This window comes from Mustela nivalis (assembly GCF_964662115.1).
Source record: "Mustela nivalis genome assembly, chromosome: 2".
Classification (NCBI taxonomy): Eukaryota; Metazoa; Chordata; class Mammalia; order Carnivora; family Mustelidae; genus Mustela; species Mustela nivalis.
Genome location: NC_139021.1, coordinates 113013011 through 113031102, shown reverse-complemented (window position 1 = coordinate 113031102; position 18092 = coordinate 113013011). Strand labels below are relative to the sequence as shown.

At 39.1% G+C, this 18092-nt stretch overlaps 2 protein-coding genes across 5 annotated transcripts in view; one reads left to right on the top strand and one right to left on the bottom strand.

Moving 5' to 3' along the window:
- Positions 1-18092, bottom strand: part of LOC309859863 (uncharacterized protein) — an 83374-nt gene that overhangs the window by 35235 nt on the left and 30047 nt on the right. The gene's annotated exons all lie outside the window — the stretch shown is intronic.
- Positions 1-18092, top strand: part of LOC309859853 (gastric triacylglycerol lipase-like) — a 32558-nt gene that overhangs the window by 6732 nt on the left and 7734 nt on the right. Inside the window, exons 2-7 of one of the 4 annotated variants that reach the window (XM_082721057.1) lie at positions 1555-6373; positions 6920-7150; positions 14967-15082; positions 15254-15371; positions 16144-16342; positions 17374-17483. In XM_082721057.1, the coding sequence (XP_082577183.1) occupies positions 15074-15082; positions 15254-15371; positions 16144-16342; positions 17374-17483 (436 nt within the window). In that variant the 5' untranslated portion in view covers positions 1555-6373; positions 6920-7150; positions 14967-15073. Of the gene's footprint in view, positions 1-1554; positions 7151-11471; positions 11776-14966; positions 15083-15253; positions 15372-16143; positions 16343-17373; positions 17484-18092 lie in introns of those variants that run through there. The other 3 variants (XM_082721056.1, XM_082721055.1, XM_082721058.1) reach the window with 3 other exon arrangements.

Here is an 18092-nt window from a genome sequence, read left to right as displayed (position 1 = left end):
GACTTCCATGATTTTGGAAACCTGAGTCTACACTTCTGATCCTAGGAAGACTCCTTAAGTCATAAAAAGAAGCAAGTTTATAAGCTGAGTTTGGAGATTGGCCTCTCATTTGCTTTGCCCTGAAAATTTTCTCAAAAGTAGTTGGCTGGCAAGTGAACCTACACCTGCTGGCTTTATAGGGGCCCAATCCAGTGCGACAGGTGTGCTTGTAAGAAGAGGAAGTTTGGACACAGACAGGTACAGAGGGAACAATATATAAAGACACAGGGAGAAGGCGGTCATCGGCAAGCCAAGGAGAGAGGGCTCAGATGAAACCAACATTGCCAATACCTTGATCTCCGACTTCTACTGCTATGGTTCAAGACACCCAGACTGTGGTATTGGTCATGGCAGCCCTAGTAAGCAAATGCAGTGACTTTTGTTGAATGCTGCAGAGAACCCTCAGGGTCACCCAGAAGGTGAACTGTATATAAAACCTGAAGCTCTTCTCCTAGCTTCTCCAGTAAGGTCACTGAGCTGGTTCAATTAGAGGTGTCAGTTACAGGTGATCCCTACTGACTGTCTCACAGGTTGGCTCTAGAGATTGTATATCTTAATATGAGTGAAATCACATAAAATATACAACGTGTCTTCTGAGGCTAACAGAGTCTTAATATTTTTTTAATCTCTTCAACCTACTCTAAGCCTTGAATGACACAACCAAAGACAACTTTGTTCTCACACTTTTGTCATATATTTGACACTGAATGGCAGATTCTGCTTCTAAATTCTTAGTCAACATATCCAAGAGTTTTCTCTCACCAAAGTAGTTTTCCATAACACTATCCCAATACCTCACTCTCAGCCAATGCCCCCTCAATTTCCTTCCTCCACTGTCCTCACTTGCCTCCATTGTTTTGTTAAGGTCCTTTCTAAACTTCCCTTACCCAAGTGGGGACAGCACTGGAAGAGGGCAGGGACAAGTCTCAGCAGGGTTAGGGCAGGACTCCTTGAATCTAAGAGTAGAGCAACACCCTTATCTCTGGACCTAAAGGATCAATTCAAGACCAATTGACCAGAATAGGAAAATAGCTATCAACCCAAAGTGGTCTTTATCTAGAAATTCCAAAACACACCTCTCTTTGTTTTTTTGAGAGTGCCAACAAAGCAGATCCGGTTTGATTTTTAATCATCTATTTTACTGTTGCTTTAAGGATTAGGAATAAAAATATTGTCTCTCCCTTAACCTCCACCTGTGTGTAGAAGGGCACCACAGCTTGCCAGGTATAGTGGGCCTGCTCCGATATGGAACTTTACACTGGCCAATGCACATGGGACCTTTTTTCCAGAAGCTATATGTGTGTGTGTGTGTGCATATGTATGTGTGTGTGTGTGTGTGTATACATGTATATATATATATATATTTTAGCTATATATTTTAACACCAACTCACTTTCACTAATAATAAAAATAACGTAAATAAAATACACCTTCTCTTCTAATGAAATGGTTTTACAGAAACCCAAGGTTGCTTCCAAGTATGATTATTCATGAAAATTCTTTATGTTCATTTAGCTTGTTCCTCCACAGTACTGTGTGACTGAGGGCTGCACTGTTGGTGGAAGAAAGTCCTGTGTCTGAAACTAAAGATGTCAGCAACATACTGTGTCAGATCCCAAACCTCATTCACCTTCCGTCTATACCTTCTACAACCAATTGGATTGGGTTGTCGTGTAGTGTAGACATGAAGCACTTCAGGATATTAACTATGAAATTTACCAAATTACTGACCCAATAAAGAAAACTCTACTAGATGCAAAGTTCTGGAATTTTCTTAATTGACAATGGAATTGTTTTTCCTTAATGCTATTGTTTATTTTTCATGTTCTTTCACAGTTATTTCCTAAGTTGGACTGTACTATTTTGGTTTTACAAATAGTTACATAAATAATCATTACTACATCTATCTCCAATACTATTCTTTCAGTGCTGACATTGAATTCATAGTACGCATAAAATAACCTTTTTCATCATCTTTTTTTTCTTTTTTTTCTTTCTTTTTTTAATGTAGATGGACTCTTCTATCCTTGAAAATATTCAGCTTTTCATTGCCATTCAGTCTTATTGGACATGTACTTATTGACCATTTTCTTAATTGTTGTATGAAGGATTGTTATACATGACCCTAGTCTCAATGATACCTTTTTTTTAAAAAAATATCTTATTTATTTATTTGTCATAGAGAGAGAGTGAGTGAGCACAAGCAAGGGGGTGGCAGGCAGAGGGAGAAGCAGGCTCTCCGTTGGGCAAGGAACCTGATGTGGGACTTGATCCCAGGACCCTGGGATCATGACCTGAGCCAAAGTCATAGTCTCAAAGATTCTTAACCTTTCTATAAATGAAGGAAAATTTGAGAATTTAATGGAAATCATGCAACTATTCACCTTAGAAATCTACATATTTACATGGGCCCCAGGTCATGAACATTTGTCCCTTACAATCTTAGTGTCAAGTATTCAGAGTAAGGAGGTTTCTAAGAGAAAGTTTCTAGGTTTCTAAGAGGAGCTGTAAAGACAATGTTATCTCTGCCAAGTGATAAAGAAACTGGAATTTTATGGGGACAGTCAAATAAACTCATTTCCTAAGCACCAAGAGTTGTCTCCTGTATTTGTGAAATGATGCAGGAAATAAGCTAATTCATTAATATCTAAAATACTAAGCACCTGCTGAGTGAAAAGCCCTTTGCCATGTTCTATAGTGATATAAATATGTGCTCTAATGGAGTTCATCTTGTTGAGTTAATAGAGCATTTTCTGAAGTCATTAAGAAGCAATACAGAACAGCAGAGACACATGAGCCAAATGAACTTTATTGTCACCAAAGTACAATAGAAAATCATAAGAAAATGAGAGATCAGTTGGCAATGGGAACTTTAGGAACACTCCACTCCTGAAAGATGAGAGTTCTCCAAAAAAATCCCTATTCTGTTGATGAAATACATTATTTTCTGTTTGAATTCCATTCAAACAGATGGTGGGAGCCATTGCAAATTTTCAAGCCAAAAGGTGATACAATTTAGCTTGCACTTTGGACTCAACCTGAGCTCATCCAACTGGTTTCATACATGCCAACTGACTCAAAGCAGAGCGGTCACCTCTACTTTAAAGCTAGATTCCATGCTGAGCTACAACATGGGTGTGAGTCTTCAGTTACTACATGGAAAGCCCTTCTGAGCTGGAAAGACCAGGATTAAGAGCAGTGAACATTGGCAGTGAATGTGGGAGGAGGCCATAAATCATGCCCTGCGGGGTGTGAGAATTTGGAATACCTACAAGAGGACAGATGTCTCGGAGCGAATAATTTCATGTTCTATTGCATTGCGTGTAAATGTCAGAGTGGAGTGGAAGCTCTTAGACTATTTGATCCAACCAAGAAGCTGGGAAAGTGTGAAGGAGTCTTGAACCACATGCTTCACTCACTTCTCCCAATTTGGGGCAACAAATAAAGGAAAATACCTCAGAATATGAGGAAAGATTATGGCCACTTCTTAGAAAGTGAGTAGTCAGTGGAATCAAATACAGCCCTGAGGCAGGCCCACATTTGATTAACAATCCAAGGGACACTGTGACTCAGTGGGAAGGCCGCTAGGCCAATTAGGCATTGCACGGAACAAAATTAATATCGACCCTTCCTCTCTACAAATATAAAAATCAAATTGACATGGATCACAAACCTAAATGTGAAAAGGTAAACCAATAAGATTTTTTAGAGGAAAACAGAATTCCATGACCTTGGTGCAGGCAAAGATTTTTTACATGTTACAGAGAAACACCATAAAAGAATTGAGAAAAATTAGATTTCATGTAAATGAATGCTCTTTTCAGCAAAAGATACCATTCAGAGACAGTGAAAGTAAACCCCTAGGAAACTAGGAGAAAATATTCATCCCACATGCATCTGACAAATGACCAATATCCAAAATATAGGGACAATTCCCACAAATCAATAATAAAAAGAGATAGTTCAATTAAATCAACAGAATGATGGAAACAGAAACTTCAAAAGAAGATCAAAATGTTCAGTATGTCTACGAAATGTCTTTTATTATTAATCAGGGAAAAGAAAATTAAAACCGCAATGAAATATCATTTCATAGCTACCGGAATGTTTAAAAGGGAAAGGAATGACCGAACTATGTGTTATAGAGTATGTAGAAAAACTGGAACTCTCATTTCTTGCTGGAGGAGGTGTAAGTTAGCACAACTCTTTGGAAAACTGTGTGTCAAAATCTAATGAACTTAGAGGTGCACATATCCTAATACACAGTAATCCCATCCCTAAGAATGGACCCAGTAAAGGAGAAATGTATGTCCATTAAAAGACAAGGATAGCAACTTCATTCGTGAGTACTGAGAACTACGTCTCAGCAGGAGAGTGGATGAGTTGTGGCAAATTCGTACAATCACAGACTGTAAAATTAGAAAAAGAACAAGTTACTTGTATGGGAAGGAATGACGGGTACAGCTCACAGAAATAATGTTGGACAAAAGAAGCAAGATACAAAGAATACAGCCTAGAGAATTCCACTGATAAGGAGTTTTAAAATGTGCAAAATGAACCCATCCATACTGTCCAAGTCAGAAAGCAGTTACTTCCCAAAGGAGAGAGAGATAAGAACCAAGGAGCCTAAGAGATCCTTATGGAATTTTGGAAACGTTCCATATCTCCACCTGGGCCATGGTTACTTGAATATGGACATGTACACAAAGTAATCAAACGTGGACCCGATATGTGTATCCTTTATCATTTGTATATACAGTTCAATAAGAAATCAGTATAAGAACACCGTATCTGTCCTCACCATACCTGACCCTTTAGTGACCCTGAAGCCAGTTAGTCACACTTTTTCCTAACAGTCTCTTGAGGGGCTCACATCTGTTGCTAGGCCTACCTGGCAGCTCTTTGTGAGTTCCCTTTGCTAGGGACCTTTTGGTCTCCAGGCACTGCCATGCCTTACAGCTCAGTCTGGGACCATATTCCCTTCTCTCTCTGCAATTTCTCCCTGGGTTGGTGGTTTTCAGGTCTCAGAAATGCATCAGAATTAACATAAAGTGGTTTTGTTGTTATTGTTGTTGAATGCCAAGGTTTGGTTAGCACTCTAGGGCTGATTCAGTGGATGGGGACTGGAGACTGGCCATCAGTACTTAAAAGTTTTCTAGATGATTCCATGTGTAACCAAAATTGAGAGCTGCTCTTCTAGGTGATCCCATCTGTAGATGCCATCTGTATACTAATCATGGCCACATTTGTGTCTCCAATACAGTACTTCTTGAACTCCAGTCTCCATATGAAAACTGCCTACTTACAATCAATGTCTCAAATATATGAAAAAATGAATGCGTTGGCTTCCTACCTTCACCCCCCATCTGTTCCTACCCTACAGTTCTCGTCTATGCAGTCATCATGACTTTCCCCCAGACCATCAGTGCAAGAACCTTTGATCACCCTTGTTTCCTCTCTTACCTCCATCCCGATCCCTGCTGAATCAAGTGGGTTAGCAAATTCTGTAAGAACAGAGTATATCTTGAATCAGTTCTTCTTACCTTCTCTACTACCACTCTGATCAAAACCTGTATTATCTCTCAGTGGGACATTGCAGAAGTTTCCAACTGGTGTTTCTGCTCTTGTTCTTACCCCCCCCCCCATTTTTTTTTTAAACACAGCTTCTAGGTTGGTTGTTAATGCATATATAACAAGTTAAGGCCTTCCCCTGCTCAAAGCCTTTCAACTCTTCAAATGAAGTCAGAATTGCTTATCACAGATTAAATGAGCCCTAGGGGTGGCTCCTGTCTCTCACCCTTGCCCATCAGATCCCTGCCACACCAGCCTCTTTGATGTCCTTCCAACATGACAAGGCCTTTTGTACTTCATGGTCTTTGAACTTGCTCTTACCCCTGCCCTTTTTCACGGACTCTTCATAAGGCTGGCTCCTTCTTGTCACCTGGCCCTGGCTCTGTCCTCGGAGGAACATTCCCAACCTGTCCTTCCTAAATAGTGTGTCTCTTCTATTTCAAAGAGCCCTTGACTTCCTCAAGCCCTTTGTACAATCCACCAAGACTTATATTCATTTCTTTAACACCTTCCTGTGCCTCCAAACCAAAGCTTCTAGAGAGCACGAACCTGGCTTGCCCTTTGTAAGATCTTCTTTCTGGCTTCTGAGAGCTTCAAGCATATAATAAGCACTCAAAAGAAAAACTGGGGAATAAGGCCTTCATCAATTGGTCAAATTTCTCATTATAAAAAATTTAAAGGATAATTTACTAAGAACTTATGCCACGCTTGATGCAATGGAGAGTGTAGAACTTATTTATTTTTCATAAAAGCCATCTGAGAGGTAGGCACTATTATCCTGCCTTACAAACTGATGTAAATCCGTTAAGACAACAGATGACTGTTGGACTTAGTGGGTTTGACCCTAAAGCCATCCATTTAGACCTGTACTCTTTTTTTTTTTAAGATTTTATTTATTTATTTGACAGAGAGAGATCACAAGTAGGCAGAGAGGCAGGCAGAGAGAGAGAGAGAGAGGAGGAAGCAGACTCCCTGCTGAGCAGAGAGCCCGATGCGGGACTCGATCCCAGGACCCTGAGATCATGACCTGAGCCGAAGGCAGCGGCTTAACCCACCGAGCCACCCAGGCGCCCTAGACCTGCACTCTTCTTCCCTCTGTCCAGAAATAAGCATGAGAAATTCCCCCACTATATATAGGACAGCACCCGCAGGCTGGTGTCACCTTAGGGGTCTTATGGACACTACTGAAAACACTATCTTCTATTTACTTCTCTAGCTCTTTAAGTTTCCTAAACCATTTGCTTTTGTTTTATTTCCTTTGATCTCTGTTCATGGGTTCATTCAACTACCTATCTGTTATGTCTCTCAGCAGACACCATCTGGACCAGAAAACAGCTTAGATTTAAAATATGGAAAGTGTTAGTGCACAAGGACCAATAAGGACCTAGAACAATGAGGAGACAGAACCACTGACTTGACAGGGAGATTCAGATGTGACCACGGAGGTGACATTTGGAGTGAACCCCGAATCTTGAAGAAAAGATAGGAAGCAACAAAAGAAAATCAGGATATTTCTGTGAGAAGCCCACCAGGTAGTTGGGTGGGTGTTGTTCCTGTTATAGAGTTTATTAAACAAACTAAGGCCCAGTGAATAAGTGTTTTGCCTTGAGTCACCTAACATAAGGTTATATAGGTACAACCATTCCTCCTGCCCTTGACCTCTTCTCTCAACAGTACAGTCTCACTCAAAGACACTTTCCACACCAGAGTCATGTTTTCATGTGTCCTAATTAAAGACACACACATTAATTGCATCGGTGGATTCTGATAACGTCTAACCCAAAGACTGTGTGGTCAAGGTGGTTTCTGTGGAACAATTGGTACAACTCCTAAATTATGACTTTTCTTTCAGCAGCTTATAAATGGCTTTCTGTTATCGTTAGTAAAATCTCTTATGAGTATAAAAATAAGAGATCGTAATAATTTAATACATATATTTTTCTAGTGTATATTTTGATATCCTGTTTTCATTTGATTTACATTCCATTAATCAGATTTTTAAAATATCCACCAGGTAGTTTAATATTACAAAACGTATTTGGTATGCTTATGCAAGTGTATAGATAACTTGGCAATTCTTTTTCTTTCCCTAATGATTTTTTTCATCAGATACCTATGAATTGTGTACTTTGTTCCAGACAAGGGGTAGGCACTGGGGATAGAATAGCGATTGAACAAGGTGAAGCCCTTACAGTTACGGAGTTTACTTGTGTGTGTTGTGTGCCAGGGAAGAGATCTGACAAAGCCCATTGATCAGTAAGTCCTATGATGGGGATGACCATAGGGTTCCATTGCAGTGCATATAAAAGGACGAAGCCCAATACAGAGAAATGATAAGCACTGTCAGGAAAATACAGATTGAGCTGAGACCTGTGTATACATGAAGGACAGTTGCAAGGGGAAAAGGACAGTGAGCAGGGTGAGGGAGGTTAGAGGGGCTGATATAGTACAGAAGGCAATATGTTTCCTCATGGCCCTTAGCATATGCTGCACACTGGACCCTAACTCCTCTTTTCTAGTTTCTAGGACTACGACAATTACCCCTAATGAATCAGAATTTAAGGTACTTATAAAGAAACAATTGGCTGATTGGCTGCATTGTTATGGCAAAAATTATGGGTCTCTTTACAAGATCCTTAGTGTTTAGATATACCACACTCTGACTCCAAACGCTTTTCAGCTACAATAAAAGGCCAAGGGAACACATCCTGCATTCTCTTTTTGCATGAGTACACATGATGACATGAAAAACGTGGTCAAGCTCTTTCCCGCCTGCTGGGAATGTAAATTCAGACCGCATTAGGATAGAGAGCAACACCTTCCCATTCCACATTGACCCTAGGAGATTGTGCGACTCTCTTTTCAAAAATCTCCTATTGTCAATGACAATCAACCAGAGCTGAGTGAAGCTGAGATATTAGAAACATAAGTATATGCAAATACTTGTGGTACTGGCTATGCCCTTTCTCCTAGTTTGTTCAAATCAAGCACTTCTGCTCAGTTTTATGATGGTACTTGGTGAAAAGTTGCTGTCATAGCCCACCATTGTGTTCCTTCTGGCAATGATTATTTCTTCACAATTTCTGCAGGTAACATAAGTGCTACTGAAAAAATGATGATTCCTAAAAATAAATTTGCAAATTATCTTAAGAAGTCAAAACACAATTCTCTTTTTCTCTCACTATAAGGTATGGGTGCTCATGGTGGTTATAAAGGATAAGCTATGTTTTTAAATATTAAGTTTTTAACTACACAAGTCATTTATTAACACAGTGACATTGTTCAAACTCCAAGTAATGATTTTATATAAGAAAATGGCACCACCCACATGTTTTTAAAGGGCAGCAGCTGGGGTTTTCTGTGAGTTAGATCATTATCTGCTGAGTTAGAGACCCTGATCAAAGACCATAATAAAAGGCTAATCCTTGCCAATTACATTCATTTGCAGGAGGTTATGTAAGTATCCAGTCAGAAGAGTTTATGTGCCATATTTTTAAAGAACAAGAGGAGACCTTTTATTATCTTAGGTCCCTTTATCTGAGCTACACTACATAATCATTTGTCTTATACCTTTGGTTCAACATTCTTTATATGTTTAAGCTATCAAGAATCATTTTTAATGTTTCCTAAATCCCTTTTGGGCATGACCCCTTTGGCCAATATTTGTGGTTGTTAGAAATTAAAGGTGTGATCTCGATACTATGTGAAAATCAATGCAGTATTTGATTTTTAGGTTTGTCCTCTGATAATTAGGTGATGTTCAGATATTAAGATTTATGGAATCCAATCAGTGGCTGAGTAGTTCTGGCCATTATTGGAAGTTTTGTATATAAGAAGGAAATGCAACGTTCACCAAGATACTAAACATCAAGAGAAATACAAGCTTGTTTCTGAGGAGATCGTGAGTATAACTTCTGCTGGGCAAAGTTTGTATTTGAATTACTGAACTCATTTTTTTCCTATAAACCCTTGAATTTTTTTTTTAAAGATTTTATTTATTTATTTGACAGAGATCACAAGTAGGCAGAGAGGCAGGCAGAGAGAGAGGAGGAAGCAGGCTCCCTGCTGAGCAGAGAGCCCGATGCGGGACTCGATCCCAGGACCCTGAGATCATGACCTGAGCCGAAGGCAGCGGCTTAACCCACTGAGCCACCCAGGCGCCCCTAAACCCTTGAATTTTTAAAGAGCTTTAATATTTGTTGCATATTCATCTATATAAATGTATATATATAATGTATATATATTCATCTATATAAATGTGTCTATTTAAGTTAAGGCTCATTCTTTAAAATCCTACTTATTTTTCTCTTGGATTTTTAATTTATATGTGAACTTATTAATTACTAGATGACAGATTTGCTTATTACTTCAGCATTTTTATAGTGAACGCCTAATGTGAACATTTATCTCTCATATTCTTCCTTCTGAGAAGCAAAAATCAGTCCTCTAGCATCATGAGTTAGCTGTAGTAATATACTATATTGAATAATTTAATTTTATCCAAGTGCTATTGAATCAACCTTTATTAATACCATTGCTAAAATTCAGAGGCTACTAATGCATTTCTTCAAATTATACACCTCTCCAAATAACTTTAGATCAAATTATATAAACCTCTGGTCAATGTCCCAAGCAGCATCTTATAGACGTTGGCCTTAGGCCATCCTAAAGAGGCATTATAGTGGAGAACATAATCATTGGAAACAGACTACCTAGTCTCAAACATGGGGTCAATTTCTTTCAAGCTACCTGTTGGCAAAGCCCCTTTTTTAGCCTCACCTCACTTATCCATAAAATGGGGATGGAAATGCTATCTACTGCATAGGGCTATCATGAGAATCAAATGGGATGACTGTAATAGTAGCTATTTATTCAGAGTTTATGATATGCCTGCCATATTGTTAAGAACTTTCATTATCTTCGTGGGTTTGGATAATAACTTGGGGACATGCACCATTACTGGCTGTATTTTCTCAAAAAGGGAACAATCTCAGAGATGGTAACTCAACATGTGTGACACCCCACCCAGGACACAGTGAACCCTCTGCAGATGTTAGTTACTGATACCATCCTAGAGCTGGCCCATGGGCATTTTGAGTACACTTAACCTGCCCCTGAATGCCTCTGAGCTCATGTTTATGACTGGGTTGTTGGGACATCCTATAAGTTAAACCATAGGTAAAGTGTCCTCACTTTACAATGTCAAATCACTTAATGAGGCAATAGAAGGTGAAAATTATGGCTCCTAGACATATTTGATCAGATCTTTCTGGTTTGAATGTGAAAACACTGTTGGTTGTTCGTTATGTATGAGTTTGTCCCTTTCTAAAATATCTTTGTAAAGACATTTGTAAGAGACACTACTATATCTAACCCTCAGTAAAGAAGTGGTCAAACTTAGACCAGAGGGTCAGGTTGAGGTCTCGAGACCTTCAGTCTGGCTCTCCTGTAAGCTGCAAACTATACTAAGCGTTCTATGTGTATGATGACAAATGGCTATACTGCCTTTGTTAAAACACCAGCAACTGAGAAATCACCTCTTTCCAAAGAATCCCACTTGAGTCCAATGACACGAATCTTACAAAGCTCTTCTCTATACAGAATGAAAATCTTTCCATGTGTGACCTCTGAATACTGCTCCTAGTACTCACTAGTTTCTTTCTTTCTTTTTTTTTTAAGATTATTTATTTCTTTACTTGCGAGAGAGAACATGAGTGGGTGGGAGGGGCAGAGGGAAAGGAAGTTGCAGACTCTCCACTGAGCAATGGAGCCTAATGTCGGGTCTTGACCACAGGATTCTAAGATCATGACCTGAGCTGAAGGCAGATGCTTAACCCACTGAGTTTCCCAGGTGCCCCGGCACTTAGTAGTTCCTTAACGAATATTTATTGAATGACTTATTTCAGATGCACTACAAATGAATTGATTTGAAACTGTCCTTCACATGACGTCTCTTCAAATATTTGGGGACAAACATTACTTCTCCCTTGAGGCTTTTTCACCAGTGTAATATCTGAAGATCTGTAGTTGGTGATTACAACATAGAAGGGACTTCAGATGTTCTGGGTCTAATGTCAAATAGTCTGTCTATGCTGAGAAATAAGTGATAATTGCCATCACAAGATCAGAAAAGTAAAGGGCTATGAAAGTGCTCCTTTGGAAAAGGTTTGTAAATTGCAATTTCTATAAAAATGCAAAAATGGTAAAGAACATCAGTTTGGTTCTAATAAGTTTGAGTATAAGTGGGATTCCTTATTTTCCTAGAGAAAATGCTGACCAGCTGTCCTAACTACCACATGTTGACAAGAAAGACTGATAAATTTTAAATTGGGTAACCCCAGTAACTCAGAATAAAAAAAAAAATCATTCCTTTTATAACCAGCAGATTTTGTCACTGGGCAGTATGGCTTCATAACCAAGATGCCCAACAATTTTGGTGTTCTAGTTTTACTTTTCAAATGAGACCTTTTAAATTTTATAAATGGTACTACACAGACTGTATTAGATAAACCAAATGAAATGTATTCTGTGCCTTTTTTTTTTTTATAACCAGCTCAGATAAATTTTCATATAAATACATATAAATACTTTCTCACTTTTTTCTCTTTGGGGAGTATTATAGTATTTCTTCTTATTTTGTAATTTAAATACAATTGCTATATAACATTATATCAGTTTCAATGTACACCATTAACGAGCCAATATTTCTATATATTGCAAAATGATCACGAAACTAACTCTAGTTAACATCCGTCACCACACAGTTACAGAATTATTTGTTCTTGTGATGAAAGCCTTTAAGATCTACTCTCTTAGCAACTTTAAAAAATACCATACATTATTGTTATCAACTATAGTCCCCATGTTGTACGTTATATCCCCCTGACTTATTTATCTTATAGCTGGAAGTTTGTACTATTTAATTCATCTCTCTCATTTCATTCCCCCTCTACCTCCCTACCTCTGGTAAACACCCCTGTGTTCTCTGTATCCATGAGTTCAGTTGTTTAGGTTTTTTTTTTTTTTTTTTTTTTTTTTAAAGATTTTATTTATTTATTTGACAGAGAGAAATCACAAGTAGATGGAGAGGCAGGCAGAGAGAGAGAGAGGGAAGCAGGCTCCCTGCTGAGCAGAGAGCCCGATGCGGGACTCGATCCCAGGACCCTGAGATCATGACCTGAGCTGAAGGCAGCGGCTTAACCCACTGAGCCCCCAGGCGCCCCCAGTTGTTTAGGTTTTGTTTGGGGTTTTTGTTTGTTTGTTTGAGATACCACACCTAAATGAGATCATATAGTATTCGTCTTTCTCTGTCTGACTTATTTCACTTAGCACGATGCCCTTGAGGTCTATCCACGTTGTCACAAAGGGCAAGATTTCCTTCTTTTTAACGGCTGAATAGTATTCCTGTGTCTGTGTGTGTGTATGTGTGTGTGTGTGTGTGTGTGTGTGACATTTTCTTTATCCATTTTTCCACCAGTGGACACTTACAGTGCTTCCATGTCTTAACTACCATAAATAATTCTGCAGTGAACATCAGTGAACATGGGGGTGCCAATATATTTTGAGTTAGTGTGTTTTTTCCCCTTTGGATAAATACTCATAAGTGGAATTGTTGAATTATATGACAGTTATATTTATAATTCTTTTGAAGAACCTCCATACTGTTTGTGGACCAATTTACATTCCCACCAACAGTGCACGATGTCTCCCTTTTCTCCATACCCAGGTCAACACTTGTCATTTCTTGTGTTTTTGATAATGGCCATGCTAACAGGTGTGAGGTATTTCATTGCAGTTTTGATTTGCATCTCACTTTTTTTAAACAAGAAGTATCACATTCTGTTGTATGGTTTGCAGGATAATTTATAAGATTATGTTCTCTACTGATAGGCACTTACTTAAGTCATTCTCAATCTTTCCTGTTATATACAATGCTGTAGTGAACATCCTCATACATACAGATGGTTTTAGACACATTTGTGGTTATAGCTGAGATTAAAATCTAAATGTGGAATAGAAGAGTTATGCATTTTAAATTTTCATAATTTTCTTGAAAGACCTAGCAAAAACTTACACTCTCACAAACACTTAGGTCTTCCACCCAATTTTGCCATCACTATGAATTACCAAACTTGATTTGATAGGTATTAAAACATTATAGTTTTAATTTACATTTCATCAATTATAAATGTAACAGAATATTTACAAATGTTTTTAAGTTGTAAGGTTTTAGGCCACTTTTCTCTCTAGGAAAGCTTTTTCATGTGCTAAACCAGTATTTATTGATTTGTTGGTCTTTTTTCTCACTGATTAATAAAAGCTAATAGATATTAAAGAAAGTAATCCTTTGTCATAGAAGCTACAGATATCTTATGGAAGTTAACATTTTTTTACTTTTGTAAAAAGACTTATTTATTTTAGGAAGAGTAAGAGAGAAACAAAAAGCAGGAGGGGCAGAGTTAGAGGTACAGAGAATGTCCAGCAGACTCCCTGCTGCCCATAGAGCCTGACATGGGGCTCGATCTCACCACCCTGAGATCAGGACCTGCGCCCAAACCAAAAGTCAGACACTTAACCAACTGCACCACCCAGGAGCCCCTGTTTTTTCACTTTATAAAATAGCTTATAAAAGCCTACCAAATTTGAGAGGACATTATGTGAAAGACTGATCATGTATATAATAGCAGTAATGTGATCCACTTGAAATTATCTTTAACTTCTCTGAGAAGTAGATTGTTGTTTCTTACCTGTAGACTATGAGGGGGTTGAATTAGAAAATCACTAAAATTATTTTAATATCATGATATGGGTTTTCCTCTTTGTTGTTAGATACTTTGTTGTTAGAAATTTTGAACAACTGGTGGTGGCCATTAAGTCCATATAATTACCTCAGATTAATAAGCATTTATGGAGTGGCTATCATAAACAATGTTAAAGACATCATGATGGGTTTGAACCATGTTGTATTGATATCGAATCTAAAAGAATCAAATGTTGACACAATGCCACCCAACCCCAACACACACACATGACTTGGGGCTCTCAAAAAGAGTTGACAAAAGCCTTAAACATAAGGCATAATAAGAACATAATATTATGCCAGACATTAGAAGACATTTTGATCAATTAAGTTGAGCTCAATATGACTTGAAAACCAAGTACGAAATGTTCTTAAAAAGCTTCAAGGAGAGTGAAACATGTGAAGCATTAAAATACACATGCTGACCATCACATGTCCCACTTTACTGCCCAAAACAGAATATAATCAAACCTTGCATGAAGGTAAAACTAGCACAGAATACAAGTATTATGAAAGCGTCATAGGCTAACCACTGCCATGGTTTCTTCTGTTTCAGACAAGAGCAAAGTGTGGTTGCTATTAACTGTGGCAAGTTTGATATCTGCACTTGGAACCACACATGCTTACTTTGGAAAATTACATCCTATAAGCCCTGAAGTGACCATGAATATTGTAAGTTACCAGAGTTGTGGGGCAGGGAACCCATAGAACCAAGAGCTACGACCATGATTTAGAATCGTGGCAAGCTGAAGCTTTTACGTGACCAGTCAAGAATAACTTATCTACTTACTAGATGCTTTTAAAAACTCAACTGAAACTAGAAGCTTTGTTTTTCTTCATCAGAGTCAGATGATCTCCTACTGGGGTTACCCAAGTGAAGAGTATGATGTCATAACGGAAGATGGTTATATCCTTGGGATCAATAGAATTCCTTATGGGAAGAAAAATTCAGAGAATATAGGTATAATCCTCCCTCCCTTCCTTTTTCTCCCTTCTCTTTTCTTCCCTTCATTCCATCCTTGTTTCTTTCCTTCTTCCCTTCCTCCTTTCATTTCTCCCTAAGGACTTAGTGAGTCTTGCTCATTCTAGAAATGAAACCATGATGAAACTTTATCTCTCATCTTCAGAGAGATCACCATGAAGTTAGTGGAATCATGAACAGATAGTTATAATGATACGTGATAAGTGCAATGCTAGAACTCTGCAGAGGACATTAAACCAGAAGTTCTGATACAGAGGCCTAACTCGGCTGGTGGAGATCAAGGAAAACTTGCTCTAGAAATAATGACTTAGCTGAGTCCTGGAGGATCAGGAAGAGTTAGCCAGGATGTGTGTGACCATGGGGAGGAAAGGGAGGCGATCTGAGGCTCATTTCCTCACTTACACATACATTTTATCTTTTTCTCATCGCAGGAAAATTGTGAAGTACAAGGAGAATAAAATTAAGCATGATCACCTATCACTTTACCACTCACAAGCCACTTAAATTAACATCACACTGAATTTCCTCAGAATATAAGTTTCTCAATAGCCTTCCAAGGTTAAACTGCACAATCTGATGCATTGTGTCACTTGAGAAACCACCACCATAATTAAAATGATATATTCAAATATTCAACTCAATCAAGCAAAACTATTTCATTCTAGTCATCCGAAAGTCTATATCCTGTCTCCATGTTTATCTGAGAATGAGGAATGAGGATATAAATCTTGGATACAATTTTCTCCCTCAGGCCGGAGACCTGTTGCATTTCTGCAACACGGTTTGCTCACATCAGCCACAAATTGGATCTCTAATTTGCCCAACAACAGCCCGGCCTTCATTCTGGCAGACGCCGGCTATGACGTGTGGCTGGGAAACAGCAGGGGGAACACCTGGGCCAGGATAAAGCTATACTTCTCCCCAGACTCCGTGGAATTCTGGGCTTTCAGGTAAAGAAAAGGGACAAAGAAAAATGGACAATGAAAAATAAAATCGAGTTTAAAAAGCATGAGTATTCATGTTTGCCTGTTCCAATCCAGTCCCATTTTAATACATTACACTCTCAGGAGGGAAGAAGCAAGTCTTTTTATTCTAATCCCTTCTTGGATTCTGAGTCCAAGGGTAGCCTTTCCTCCATGCTCTCAGTACGTGTGATGAGCAAATTCCCTTTTCAAATGGAATGAGAGAAATGACCGAAGCAAGGAAATTTGGTGCCTTAGCAGATTCCAAAAGGAAGATCTATCGAGATTTGGGAGGATATCCAAGCTCAGTTGGGGTTTCAAGAACCCAAGTCACCATCAACAGTGAAGAGGGTGGGAGGGAGTTACTATGGACACCATGGCCAGCTTTTCAAAGGTTTCCTTTCTCCGGCCCTCTCATGCCCCATTCCTAAAAAGTGCTGATGGAGGGGGAAGCAGAAGAGATTTCGGTGGTGCTGCTAACGCATAGAAAAGTGCTCTGAGTGTTCTAGGGCCTGCAAGGAAGCTCGTGTCTCTGGGGGGGTGAGAAAGAGAGAGCTCACCCTGCGCACAGTGAGATGTCACTGAGCAGTTTCCAAAAAGGCAGTGGCAGAATCCCATTTTCATTTTCCAAAGACCATTCTGGCTGATCTTTGGGGAGTAAAAGAAAGGGCGCTCTGACTCATCTCAATTGACCCCAGATTGAGTACAATCTGTGTACAAATGATGATTAAATCTGACATTCATTTTTAGGGATAGCAAGATTCCCCACGGACAGAGGCTATCTTGTTTGAATTAAGCTGCAGTTGTAATGCTCCATTTCAGAAATGACGTCAGCTCTTGATAAGAAGCCAGCCCCCCAAAAGCACCTGACACTCTCTCCTGGTCTATAAGCAGCAATGCTTAGAGAAGCCAGTTTTCTATTTTCCCAGAGAGAGGCTTAGCTATAAATAGGCTTGACTTTTAGAAATTATAGCAAGGAAATGTATTCCGTTTTATTTATGCCTTCGTTTTTCTCACAGCTTTGATGAGATGGCTAAATATGACCTCCCAGCCACGATTGACTTCATTTTAAAGAAAACTGGACAGGATAAGCTGCACTACGTTGGCCACTCTCAAGGCACCACCATTGGTAGGTAAAAGCAGCTGAAGCAGGGGGCTTTTGTTTGTACAGACCCCTTCCCAGTGGTTATGCAGGCATGTCGGTCATTGTGCTAACTGCTTTCCATCCATCATATAAAGGAATGGCTATGACAATCCAATGATATAGGGACAATGATCAAATCTGTTGTATATATGGGGAAATAAGACAGGAGGGGAAATAACTTGTGCAAGGTAACACAGGTAGGACGAATAGGGTACCTCAGATCCCAGCTCAGGCCATCCTACTCCCAAGCCCATAATCTTAGACACTGCACCTCCTGGCCTCTGGACTGGACATCCCATCCACTCAACCACATAAGTGGAACATCTGCAATGTGTCCTAAGAATATAGCAATAAATAAAGGAGATGAAAATTTCCGTCCTTGTGCTACAGATACTCTAGCGGGGAGGCAGAGAAAGTAACAAGGGTTATAAAGTAAAATACAGAGTAAGTTAAATAATGGTAGCGTTATGGGAAGCAAATAATCAGGAAAGGCTATAAGGGAGCATCAGAGGGGACACGGTGAGTTCAGATAGAGGATATCCCCAGCACTCTGTGAAGGAGATGGGGGACTGGGGACTGGTGAGTCATGTGTAT